General features: G+C 38.7%; 1 gene segment (V, D, J or C); it reads right to left on the bottom strand.

Moving 5' to 3' along the window:
- LOC122444226 overlaps nucleotides 1-13,785 on the bottom strand; it is a 30,681-nt gene extending 16,896 nt beyond the window's left edge. The window contains 1 exon segment of the V gene segment in view: nucleotides 13,714-13,785. Within this exon segment, the coding sequence occupies nucleotides 13,714-13,762 (49 nt within the window).
- Between the last annotated feature and the right edge of the window lie 357 nt (nucleotides 13,786-14,142).

Here is a 14,142-nt window from a genome sequence, read left to right as displayed (position 1 = left end):
ATCACAATATATATAATATATTATAATTAATATTATATTATTGTAATAAAATATAAAATAAATATTTAATAAATAAAACTTATAAAATTTTATAAATATATAAAATACATTTTATATATTTTATTAAAATAATATAAAATATAAGAAAAATATAATAAAAACTATTATATTGTAATATAATAGTTTATGTGATTATATAATCACATTATCACATAAAGTAAATTATCCTTATTTTTATAGATGAGAAAATTGAAGCAAGGAAGGAAGGATGTAATTTGTTCAAGATTACAGTAAGTGATCTGAAATTTGTCCCATTGGTATGATTCAAGAATCTGTATCATTGGCCACTGACAATTCAGCACTATGGCCATTAGTCTAGATAAATCAAGTCCTTTAGAAGTTAAATGATTTGTCCAAGGACATATAAGGATTAGAACCTAATTCAATTAGACTCCACTATGTTGTCATCTACTGACAACTATTGACAATACTACTCTTTAAAATAAATGTAATTTCACCAAGACACACACGCAGAGCAAACTTCACAAGAGAATAGAAACTAAAGAAAATCTCCAAGGAACTCAAACACTGACGTGATGGCCAGTAGCAAAGAGTATCAGAGAAACCTCAAAGGTAGTCCAGAGAGGTACATGGCAAATCAGAATTGACTGGTGTCCTGAAAGAGAAGGAAAGTGGAGTTTTAAAGAGGAAGGACTGTCCACCAGAGCAGATGCTAAAAAAAGTCTACCTAGTGAGATGATGACTGAAAAGTGTCTGTTGACTTTTAGCAGCACAAAGATCATGATTTCAGTCTTTCGGCAGAAACTCAACTGTAGTAGAGACAAGACAAAGGAGAAAAATTTTGGAATACAGAAATCTCCTTCCAGAGGCTGAACTGTGACGGGGAGAAAAGATATGGTTCTAACAAGACAAGGATGTTGAAATGGTAATCGTAGGGGTTTTAAAGGTTGAGATATATTTACATGTTTTTGGAAATGTTCTATAAACAATGGATCAAACTTCTGAAGAGACAGCCAGGATGGAATATGGACCACAGGTAGGAGAATTAATTTGTGAGGAGAAACAGTTATTTCCAATTTTATTGGAATGAAGGAGGAAAGAATTGGTTTGGATTTCAGTATTATTTCAGGGTATGAAGGCAGAAAGTTGACACATCTATTAATTTAATGATTTTTTTCTTCTTGTAGGTAGAAATTAAGTACCTTCCAAGATAATTAATAGAAGAGATCCTGGGTTAAGAAATCTGATGAGTGTGAGAAGTTTTGAAAAAGTCACTGTAGGAATTGACAATGAGAAATGATTACAGAGAAAAAGAATACTTTCTTGGAAGCACTGTGGGTCTAGTTAGTGTTGGAGGTGATCACATTTCAGTGACACCAGCCTGCCCATCTGTGTGATTTTCTTGAACTCTGCTTTATCAAAGTATATAAGAAAGTAGGTTTTTTTTAATTTGATCTTTATAATGACTGAACAGTATTCCATGGTATCAGTGTAATATAGTGTTTTTAATCATTACCCCAATGGAGTACATAAGGCAGATATCAATCCATGATTAGGAATTAATAAGATCATTGATATGACATAGAATTAACTCAAAACAATGAAGTTAGTGACTAAAGACTGATTGAAGGAGGGCTGTGAAGTTTAGATACTGTAGAAAGAGAAATAAAAGATTGGAAACGTCTGAGAAATAAGATAACAATAAAGAGATCTGGGGACTAAATGATCATAAAGAGTCAAAGAGCGAATGCAGCAGAAGTATATGAGTATAGGAATCTGAGGATGCAAGGTTTAGACAGGATGTAAGATTTCAGAGGTGGAGTGGCATCTACCTGGAGAAACATCATCACATCTTCCTGGAGTGTGGCCATGGGAGTTTGTGACTGAGAGGGATCCTAACTGATAGACTTCAAAGTTGACGAGTTCAGGTTTCTCTCTGAATTGCCCTCTCTGAATTTAAGTCAAGGAGTATTTTAGGTTACAGTAGAATCTTATGTGTGTACATCTTCAATATATAAGGGAGAGTGCGGCGGCGTCGCACTGAATGATTCTCACAAACACACAGGATCGTAAGAGACAGTGCGGGGAGGCTCGGGAAGAGCAGCTCTGAGGAAACGCCTGGCGCGTGTTTGTTGGTAACGTGTCAGGTGATCTTTAACTGAGAGCAGGAAAGCCAGACGGAGGCAGCACTCTGGGGCTAAGGAAGCGACCTCCTGGAGGTCTGGAGGAAATAACACCAGAGTCCTAAAGAAAGGCCTTTGAAGAAAGGGGGGCTTGTTTATCATGCAGAACAGCATCCTGCAATGCTGACGTGTCAACCAGAACATCTAACTTAAAGGCAGGGGAGAGCAAGCAAGGAGGAGGGAGTGAGTGAGAGTCAATTCCAGGAGACGTTTCTGAGCAAACAGTGAAACATGGTTCCCCCAGAGAGTGTCTGATGTTTATAAAGATGAGAGTGATGAAAGGAATAGGGAAAAGTAGGGGTAAAAGGTAAAGCCTCAAAGGGTCAAAGACAAGAGTCCGTTTTTGGGGGGTGTGGGAGTGACAAGCATGCTGTTTTCATTTCTAAATTTGAAGTGTTTTAGATGAGGGAGGACCAGAAGTAACCACAAGTGAAAGAGCTGTATTACAGTCAGGTTTCAGTTAAGATATGTGGAAGGAATTTTTACAGGGGCTACTGAATGTTTGTTTTCAATAGAATGAGGATTTAAAGTACAACGTAGAAAGCAGTGTGGGGTGGTAAGAGGTGGTTAGGTCAGTGTAGAAAATTAAACAGGTCAGACTCCTTGGTGAATCATTCCTCTCTGCAAGAAGTCAATCAGGGGTAGAAGCAAATGTGCCTTCAAAGGTCCTAGTACAGAGGAAGGTGGCCACAACCAGATCAACTGGTGCTCAAGTCTCTAAGAAGATGTCATCAATCAGTAAATTTTGGTTATCCCAATGGATTATTTTCAGAAGTTTTCTTTTCTTTGTGTTCAGGAAATTGTCTTTTCCATGTGCCATATGTGTATATACTTGTTACTTGTTTCTTATAACCCTCTTACATCTTATCTACTTCAGGGGGCAAGTCAATTTGAAATCACCTAGTATGTTGCACATTTCACGCAATTCTGATAGAATGAATTAGATATGCTTCTAACTTAGACTCAGTCTCTCAGATATGCCTAACAGATGGAGTTTGTGAAACACTAGAATCCTCAATGTGGCATCGTTCACATCGTATTCTTGGATATTCAAAAAGACAGAAATTTGTCCTGGTGTGTAGGATGTGTGTGGAAATGTAAATAGATGTTTATCATACATTGGAAATTGTTTTGATTCTGTGAGTGAAATCTGAGGTAACAGATACTTGTACTCAAGTCTTGGAAAGCACAATGAGAGGTGCTCTAGCACTTTCCAAAGATCAGCATATCCCTTCAGGACACTTTCAGTCACTTTTTCCCTCATTTCCTCCCCTTCCCAGCTTTAGAGCTCACTTGCTTATTTCCTCACTTTGCTTTTCCTAAAACTTATCTTTTTATCTGTTTTATTTGTTAAAATGTCCTCAGTAATTAGCATAGTACCTGACAAATAGTAGCTGCTCAATAAACATTTACTGAATAAAGAAATATTCTTGGCTGAACATTTTACTGACAATTGCTAGGGATGCAACAAAATATAGAGGGCATGAGTTAGATCTTCTAAAAACATAGAAGAAAGAGTCAAAGGACATCACACGGGATCTCGTAATGAAGACAAGAATGTATTCCAAAATCCTTATTCATTCACGGACTCATTAAATTTTTCCTTCCTATTTACTTTTTTTCTTTCCTTCATCCAACCCTCTATCTTTTTCTTCCTTCCTCTTTGTATTCCCCATTCCTATCATTATTAAATGTGAAATTGGTCCCCAACTATTTTGTTAGGCTCTTCCTGTGAACTTCAGTTCATTCCAATACACACTTCTCTTTATCTCTGACATTCTTCATAGACTGTGATAAATGGCACAGATTTCTGCTTGTTTTATCAAAGTGTTTAATTATTGTTTGTCATAAGGTTGACACCAGATAGTTTGAAAGATGATGATTGCATGTAGCTAGATAGAGTCCCCTGGAAAGATGCGAGGAATTCTAACTTCGCATAAAAAAATAACAAAAAAAATATTCATTTAGACATCAGTTGATACTCACAGTCAACGTGTCATCACAGCTGTAAGTCAATGAAAATGTAAAAATGCACATGATGATTCAGCAATGTGCCCAAGGAAGCACAGTGCTTGTCAATCCTAAAGTAGTGAACCAATTTGATTAATAAAAAGCCTTTTCTCATATTGGGGCTTCCCAGGTGGCACTAGTGGTGAAAAACCTGCCTGTCAGTGCAAGAGATATAAAAGACAGGGGTTCAGTCCCAGGGTTGGGAAGATCCCCTGGAGTAGGGCAAGGCAATCCACTCCAGTATTCTTGCCTAGAATCCATGGACAGAGGAGACAGTCAGGATACAGTCCAGAGGGTCACAAAGAGTCGGACATGACTGAAACGACTTAGCATACATGCACATTGTGTATAGATAAAATATATTTGGACTGTTAAAATAAAATTCACAGGTAATTTCCTATTTGTGGAGGATGCAAGATATGTCCTCTCACTCTGTTGAAGTGTGACTGTTTACAGCATATAGAGGGCAAGATGCCACTTCTCCAAAAATTTTAAATGCACCCTTTATTGAACATCTAATCAAATTTTCTAGTATCTAATTCATATATCTAATTAAAATTTTCATGTAGATGCCAAAGTGATCCTACAAAGATGTGTAAGACAAAGATGTGTAAGATTCCACAAAGATGAGTAAGATGTTGTCTTCATTATAATTATTATAATAATTATTATAATTACTAATTAATTAATTTAATGATAAAATGTTTCAAAGTACTAAATAAGCATCAGAAAGAATGTAGTGGGCCACTCCACTTTGTTTCAACTGTAGAAAGAGCTCCAGGACATTATTAAATGAAAATCAAAAGGCACAGTGTGAAAAATCCAAATAAATTCAATTTAATGGCAAATCATTTGATCTGTGTGTGTGTACATATGTATGTATGTGTATAAATGTGTATGCAGTTGCATAAAGTGATGTGCAAAGATATGTGCATGTGTGTTCAACTGTGTCCAACCCTTTGCGACCCACTAGACTGTAGCTGCTCAGGCTCTTCTGTCCATGGAATTTCTCAGGCAAGGATACTGGAGTGGGTTGCCATTTCCCACTCCAGGGGTCTTCCTGACCCAGGAATTGAAACTGCCTCTGTTGTATCTCCTGCATTGGCAGGCAGATTCTTTACCACTGCACCACCTGGGGTTCAGTTCAGTTCAGTCACTCAGTTGTGTCTGATTCTTTGCAACCCCATGGACTGCAGCAGGCCAGGCTTCCCTGTCCATCATGGAGCTTGCTCAAACTCATGTCCATTGAGTCAGTGATGCCTTCTAACCATCTTATCCTCTGTCATTTCCTTCTTCTCCTGCCTTCAATCTTTCCCAGCATCAGGGTCTTTTCAAATGAGTCAGTTTTTCACACAGGTGGCCAAAGTACTGGAGCTTCAGCATCAGTCCTTCCGATGAATATTCAGGACTGATTTCCTTTAGGATGGACTGGTTTGATTTCCTTGCAGTCCAAGGAACTCTCAAGAGTCTTCTCCAACACCACAGTTCAAAAGCATCAGTTCTTTGGCACTCAGCTTTCCTTATAGTCCAACTCTCACACCCACATATGACTGCTGGAAAAACCATAGCTTTGACTAGACAGACCTTTGTCACAAAAGTAATGTCACTGCTTTTTAATATGCTATCTAGGTTTGTCATAGCTTTTCTTCCAAGGAGCAAGTGTCTTAATTTCATGACTGCAGTCACCATCTGCAGTGATTTTTGAGCTCCCCAAAATAAAGTCTCTCACTGTTTCATTGTTTCCCCATTTATTTGCCATGAAGTCATGGGACTGGTGCCATGATCTTAGTTTTTTGAATGAAGAGTTTTAAGCCAACTTTTTCACTCTCCCCTTTCATTTTCATCAAGGGGAAGCCTTTCACCAGGGAAGCCTTTCACCTGGGGAATTGTGCAAAAATATATGTAATTGAAATAAACAGGCTGATATGATATACATTAAACTGTCAGAAAAGGACAGTGGGAGGAATCTCCTTCATTTGGTGGAATGAAGGAGATATAGCTATGAGCCTTCACTTTTGCTCTGCCTGAGACTTTTATGATGTGATGGATCTATATACTGCTTAGAATATAAAAAAAATTATGAAAACTCTTTATAGAGGCAGAACTTCTAGACAGATTAAAAACAAATATTCACTTAGCTTTTGTTTCCTTAAATTTTGTTTATCACAAACATGTGTGTTCTAGAGTAGCAACAAAATAACATTTCAGATTTTCCTCTGAGTAAGATCTATTTGCAAGTGAAACAACTGTAATAATATGTGTTCTGAGTATGGTTTTGTCCTGGGTCCAAACAAAAGAAGCCTTTGGAACAGGAGAATTATTTGTGTTTCCCTCTTTTCATCTTTAACACACTGAAACCAACATTTTATTGACACGAGGAGGAGCCATGAGAAATTATTAATACCTCTTCACTTTATTCCTGTGTTAAAATTATGATCCTTAATTGCCTTGTCATTCGCAGCCACATCAACCAGTGACGCACTTTTTGCTTGTCCTCTTTCTCTTCTTTTCTTTATCCATCTTCTTCCCTTTCCCTTCCCTTCATTTTCCTCATCTCTCACTGCTCTCTGACTCTCCTTCTAAATGACTCTAGATTTGCTCTCATGATTGCTCCCCCACTGTGTCCCCCCTTCTTCCCACCAGAGATACTGCCCAGGTGCAGCCCCATCTGTCCCCATGTGCCCTCTCAGGATGCAGTAGTACACAGCGGTGTCTCTCAGGGTGACCTGGGGCAGGACCAAGGTGCTGGACTTTCTGTCTGAAGCTATGGTCAGAGAGGCCAGGCTTTTGTTCACTGTGCCTCGTAAGCCATGAATGACATACTGTGGACTCTGATTGAGATTTTGCCAATACCAATGTATATAACCATCTCCACCAATGGTAGAGTGGTTACAAGGTAGGTTTACATCCTCTCCTTCAGCATAATCCATGGAGCTGGGCTGAGTGGTCTTAGCATCAGTCACAGTCCCTAAAGGCTCAAGAAAATAAAATTATCCCCCGACAACAAATCAGTGTAATTCTGTGGAACAAGGGCACAACATTCCCCAAACTGTCTGGACTTACCCCCTACTCCAGTATTTTTATCTGTGTCCTGAGAAATATTATTGGTGCTTATTATATAGGGACCAAAGACACATGCAAGATTCTGAGAACTCTATAGGCTTTATCCCATGGGTCCTTGGCTCAATAACCCCAGAGATTTCTTCCAACCTGCTTACTGCTAAGGTCTCTTCTGGGATCATGGCTATGGATTAACCTGTCATGTAGAAGTTTGCGCTCACTAGCAAATTCATAGATCTGTTCTCAATTCCATTGCTATAAAGCTGAATAAAACACAGGAAGGAGAGTAGAGAGCAAATGATGCTTTATGCTCCCTTGGCCTCAAAGTCAACCCTTGTAGACACAGAACACTTACCCAAGGTCAGAAAAACAGTTACTCCAACCACCAGCCTCATACTTCAAGGACAAACCAGGATTGTGGGCTCAGGGCTCACACTTGTGTCTGCTCCTGGGCTTGTCTCCAGTGAACAAAAAAACTGCTGCTAGTAGAGACTTAGAACCAGCGCAGGTATCTGTTGCAGTGTGTTGTTGCCAGGATCTGTCAGCCAATGATCAAGCAGTTCCTTGTGTAGGTCTTCCTCCCATGTTTCAGTCATGTCCTCCAAAGAAGGAGAGACATCCCCAACTCACAGGGTACAGACTGATACTCTTGTGAAGTTTAAAGTCTGGCTTTGGAAAAGGAACACCAATCGCAGTGGTGTGTCTATCCAGAACCATTGTTCTATCATTACTTCTTCAAAGAAATTTTCTGATGCTCCGTGAAGCTTGTGGAAAACATTGTTTAATCCCAGAAAGCTTTACTGAGCTCTAAAATGTAAAGAGGTGAAAATTCCCATCCACATTCTAGCAAATGTACGTGAGATTTCAAAGTAGGCTCTGGTTGTTCCTAGGGACAGGAAATATTAGTAACACTGAGACAAAAAGCTAAACATCTTGATCTCGGACATAGGAACTCAGCGTCCTGAAAATGTCCTTGGAATCATGCATCTGTCTCCATCTAGGCAGACATTTCTCAACGCATTGGTTCTTGATATAGTAACTGATGACACGGATGGTATTCTCCTCGTCCTCCTTGAACAATTGCCCTTAAAGGCCCTCTGTGCCCACGTTTGTAGGTGCTCTGCACCAAGGATGCAGACACTGAGAGAAAAGACAGAAGGGAAGGCAAACTCTCTGTGGTGGAGAAGGGTGATCCTGGCAGAAAAAGAGGAGTGAAGAGGAAAGAGCATAAGCAATAGGGAAGGGAAGAGTTAACCAGGGGTGGGAAATAGGAAAGCAGTGTTTAGGGAAGTAAATGGAAAAGGTTTAGGCTAAGAGGCTATGATTCCCTGAATCCTCGACCACATGCACTCAACAAAGGATTATAAAATCAGTTTGTCTAATGACAATGAAAATCTGTTCTTTTTTTTTTCACTTTTCTGTGGAACATTGATGGAAAACATGTTTCCTTTCCTTTATAGCCATAAAGGACCATTGTTTCCAAGTGAAGCAGCCCCCTCTTGTGACTGAATAAACAGACTGCAGAGCTAAACTCCCACCAGAAGTCAACCTTTTGAAAAGTTGCTCAGATTGAAAGGTAAATATCCCTGGTGGCTCAGCCGGTAAAGAATCCACCTGCAACGTAGGCAATGGGGGTTGAATCCCTGGATCAGGGATATCCTGTGGAAAAGGAAATGGCTACCCACTCCAATATTCTTGCCTGGGTAAATCCATGGACAGAGGAGCCTGGTGGGCCCAAGAGCTGGACACAACTGAGAACTCACACACATCATAATTGTACTACCTCTGCACTCAGCTGTGTTTTCTTGGTTCTATACCGCTCCACAAAAGATTTTAGTTATTTCTGGCTCCTTTCTTTGTCACACCCCCATTATGATCCTCAGTTGTCGGCTTCTTTGTAGTTTTCCTTTTGTCTTTAACCTTCCCATATTTTAAGGTTATTCAAAGTTTATAAAGAGAGGTTCCTACACAAAAAGCACTCAAGAGTTATCTGTTTTCTGAATGAGTAGATGAGTTGTTATTCATGAACTTAGTGAAAGAAGTTATGCTGAGCAACTCTTGAAATTATTCTAAAAGCAATCTTTCAATGCCATGGAAGTCAAGTTAAACAAAAGACTCCAACAGGATAAATAGAGGGTTATATTTGTGGACAAACTTCAAGAACAGATAACAAACATCCCAACTATAGGATGGAGGAAAATTAAACTGATGATATGGGAGTAAATATCATGATAATCATGCTTCATTCATTTAACAAATAATCATAAATATTCTTTGGGAGTCTCTCTGTGGCGGATCACATGCACACACAAGTCAACACCCACTACTACTGAAAATATAGGAACAAATGAAAATGAATTCATTTAAGCTATGTAGGAATATATTATTTTATTATATTAGCAAAAGGCAGAAGAAAACTAGCATGAACATTTTGTTTGTTGGTTTATTTGACTTTATTTTTTAGAGGATTGTATGAAAAACTTCAAAGTGTCATTTTAAATAATATCTCCAAAAACATATGGAGAATCTGAAAATAAGTTTTCTAGCCTATTGTTGCTTTTCAGAATTTTTAATTTTAGAAGATTATATCTTGACCATATGAGGTGAGGTTATCTTCCTTTGCTTGATGAAAACCAAAATTGTGTACTTAATTTACTTTCAAATAATCAAGAGAATTTGCTGAACGGCTAATGTCTCTTTTGTTATGTATGTATGATGGGAGTTATGGGAGGTAAGTATGATGAATACTCCCAACAATCCAAAAATAAAAGACAAATTCCCAAATCTAATAAAGGGTATCATTGAAAATATCAAAGTCAGTATTATTGCCTACAGGATCACAAACAAGACAGGTAGACTATCAGTACTCCTATTCACTGACTTGATGGAGGGCCTGGGATCAAACCAGGAAAGGAAATAAGATGTATTAAGTTTGAAAAGGAGAAGTAAAGCTATTTTTGTTTAGAGATCATAAGTTTGTATGTGTAGAAAATACAAAGTACCTCTAAACAAGCTGTTTAAGAACTAGAACCTATTAGTGCATTGATACAGTCACTAAACACAAAAAATCAATTTTATTTCTAGATTCTAACAAAAGCATTAGAAAATGCAATTAAAATGCCATTTATCAAATGCTTGGGAACTAATTTATTATAAGGTATGCAAGTCCTCTTCTTGATTCCTCTCCAGTAACTCTAGAATAGTTTTGATTTGGGAGAAAAAAGTGACAGATTATTATAGGGAGATGAGAAACGTCCTCACTTCTGATGTCTGGGGTAACTAACATAAACCATGGCCTGGTACTCAGTGGTGACCACTCCTTGCCACCTACAGACACTGATATCAGGAAAGACCGTTTCCTAAGGCTGCTCAATGAAATAGTATTTTCAAAACCCCAACAAGAGGTTGGTACCATCTATTTGGCTGTTGAATTGAATCTGTTCTCATATTGACAGGCATCTAACTCTGTTCTGGCCATTTCAGAGCACAATTAAATCCCTGTATTCACATTTTTCTTAACCCAGTTAACCCTAGCTCTGGATTTGATGCTGGGCATTTAGGTCAATTAAGGTAAAAAAATTTATATGAAATAAAAGATAAAATTGTTATATCAATAAGTAGTCTTGCTTCCCAGGTGGCTCAGTGGTAAAGAGTCTGCCTGCCAACCAGGTGGATTATTTTTATTTATACATCATACATTTGTATATGTAGAAAATACCCCTGCATTGGGAAGATCCCCTAGAGATGGGAATGGCAACCCATTCCAGTATTCTTGCCTGGGAAGCCCATTGATAGAGGAGCCTGGCGGGCTACAGTCCATGGGGACGCAAAGAGTTGGACACGACAGAGACTAAACAACAGCAACAATGCATGTCCTCTACAAAAATCTTAACATTAATGAAAGAAATTAGAGAGGACATAAATAAAGAGGCTATGGATCCAAAGACTCCATATGTTAAGATGTCAATTGTCCCAAATCAATTCATAAATTCAACACAATCCCAAGAAAATTACCTCAATCTCTTGTGGTAGAAGCTATGTATAACTTATGTGGAAGTGCGAAAACCTAGATAAGCCTTGAATAAGACAAACAAAGCATCTCTTGCATTTCCAGATTTCAAAATGTGTATGAAGCCCCAGTAATTAAGATAGAATGGTCTGTTGGTATGAGGATAAAATAAAGTCAATAAACAGAATCAAGTCCAAAAGGAGGTCATAATGCATGTGTCATCAATTTTTTTTTTTTTTTTTCTCTAAAGGTGCCTATGCAGCTCCATGGGGCTTCCCCTGTGGCTTAGCTGGTAAAGAATCAACCTGCAATATGGGAGACCTGGGTTTGATCCCTGGGTTGGGAAGATCTCCTGGAGAAGGGAAAGGCTACCCACTCCAGTATTCTGGCCTGGAGAATTCCATGGACTGTATAGTCCATGGGGTTGCAATGAGTTGGACATGACTGAGTGACTTTCACTTTCACTTTTAAAGATGCCTATGCAGCTCCATGGGGGAAAAGTTGGTCTTTCTAGGATAAAAGCTAGAATAATTGGCTATTTGTATTTTTTGGAAGTACCAGTGTTTTGTAGCTTTCTGTGTATAAGTTCTGTACATGTTTTCTTAAATTTTAGCCTAAGGATTTAGGGTCTTTCTTGAGTCATTGTAAACAGTATTATATTATTAATTTAGATATCCACATGTTTACTGCTAGTATATAGAAATGCATATTATTTTGTGTTTATCTTATGTATCCTGAGACCTTCTGAACCTACTTACTAGTTGTAGGAGCTTTGGAGGGTATATTCTTTGGGATTTTCTACATAGATAGAAAATAGTGGTAATTTGACTGCCTTTCTGGCTTATAAGGTTGATCATATATTTACTTTCTTTACTGCCCTGGTTACAACGTCCAGCACTGTGCTGAAGGAGAGTGATTAAAGCGGATATTCTCCCTTTGTTCCCTTCCTTAGGGAAAAGTGTAGTTTTTTACCAGTAAACATACTAAGTGCTGTTGAGGAACTTCTCCATTATTGCTGTGCTTCTTAGAGTTTTCACCATGGTTGACTATTGGATTTTGGCAAATGCTGTTTCTACATTGCTGCTGCTGAACTAGCTCATCTTATGGTTGACTCACAACTCCTCCACTTCCCATTAGAAGTCCTCCTCATCTTCTTTGTCTTGGGCCAGGTATGCGTATAGCATGATGGGGAATGACAGCCACTTCTCTTCAAGGTCACCCAGTATTGTGAGACTGAAGGAGGTGAAACAGACAAGTCTTTGTGGGTTCCAAGTATCCTTGCAGTTTAAGTATGACTTTATGTGTCACAGTTTGTCCATGCTTTGTCCTCATCAAACTTTCCTTTACAAACGTTACTCTAAGCTCACTTAAAGTGAATTCAGGCTCAACATCAGATATAAAATAACAGCTTTGTACAGACTTGTCCACCAGCTCTAGCTATTGCCTGAATTCTAGTCCTTATAACTAATCTCTTATTCTACATCACTCAGGGTTCTGCTTTTCTGATTGTGCCCTGACACGAAGTCTAAGAGGAAGTGACTAAGCAAATGGTTTTGATGGTGACTCCACACAACTAGACCCAGGTTTGTGACGAAGTAAAACTGCCAGTTTAAAGTATTATGGGACAAGTTTTCAAATCTAGACAACTTTACACATGTTCTGTATGGTTGACTTAAAGTCAAAAATTCAAGAGGAGAATGTATTTGTAGAAAGTTACTTTGGACACCTGTTTTCAATGACATGAAGGAGCCTTTATCTAGAATTAAATCTTCTGATCCAGACCACAACTTAAACAACCACAGGACTATCATTTCTTGTCTGGGGTCTGTGGGTGTGAATTTCAGCTGGGGTCCTGCAGCAGGGGGGCTCTCTCTTATCAAGCTCTGGGTTTTTGTACAGCTTTTCCTATTACTTCAAGCACTGTGAGCTTAGGGAGAGCACAGAAGTACTTTGCAGAATCTTCCAGCTGTAAGGATGAAATGATGAGGCTGATGGATTTATCTGTTTTCAGGAAGTTTACAGAGTAGCGGCCATTCCTTGCATTACTGTCTTCTGAATACTGATGAATAAGGTAAGTCATCTGTCCACTGGGAAGTTGCTTGTACCAAATAAGGTAGTAATTTCTCCAACTTGTTTCATATCGACAATTCAGGGTGACTGACTGCCCCACTTGACTGGATATATCTGGCTGGTCTTGAGTAACTTTCTGGGCCACACCAGATGCTGTGGGGAAAAAAATCAGAAAACAAAGATGAAGCAGTGAATAAAATAGTGTAGGATTTATTTAGGACCCAAAGACAAAAAATTGAAATCATAAGATGTTTGCTTGCTTTTCTCCATCTTTCCTCCCCAAGTCCCTGTGAAGCACCAATGCCTGTGTGCAGTCCTTTTACCCTGAATAATCACATCCGGGTTTGGAAGCATCCCTACCAGGGAAGGTGAAGGCCAGAAACACCCAGAGCAGACTGGAGAGCGGCATGAGGCATGGATTTCCCTGAACAAATGTGCTGAGTTCTGCCTCAGGCTGAGAGTTCAGTGTCTTTTAAGTGCCCGACAGCACATATACATACTATCCGGAACCTGTGTGACTCCCCCCAACAGGAAGTGGGGGGTGTGATGTTCATAGACCACATGGTCTGTGCATGCATGGGAAAAAGTCTGGCTCACCACAAACCTTTACTTTGTCTGCTTGTTTTTTCCTGGTCATTAAATTAATCAGATCCTGAAAGAAGGCATGAAAAAAAGCAATCAGTATTAAAATTTAAGCTGAGGGGAACTGAATGTTAAGCAAGGTGACATACATCGATAATTATTCAGCAAAATGGTTTTTCCAGCTGATTTAAAATATAATTTACTATA

The sequence above is a fragment of the Cervus canadensis genome, chromosome 6, assembly GCF_019320065.1.
Source record: "Cervus canadensis isolate Bull #8, Minnesota chromosome 6, ASM1932006v1, whole genome shotgun sequence".
NCBI lineage: Eukaryota > Metazoa > Chordata > Mammalia > Artiodactyla > Cervidae > Cervus > Cervus canadensis.
This window is presented reverse-complemented; position numbering and strand designations above follow the sequence as displayed.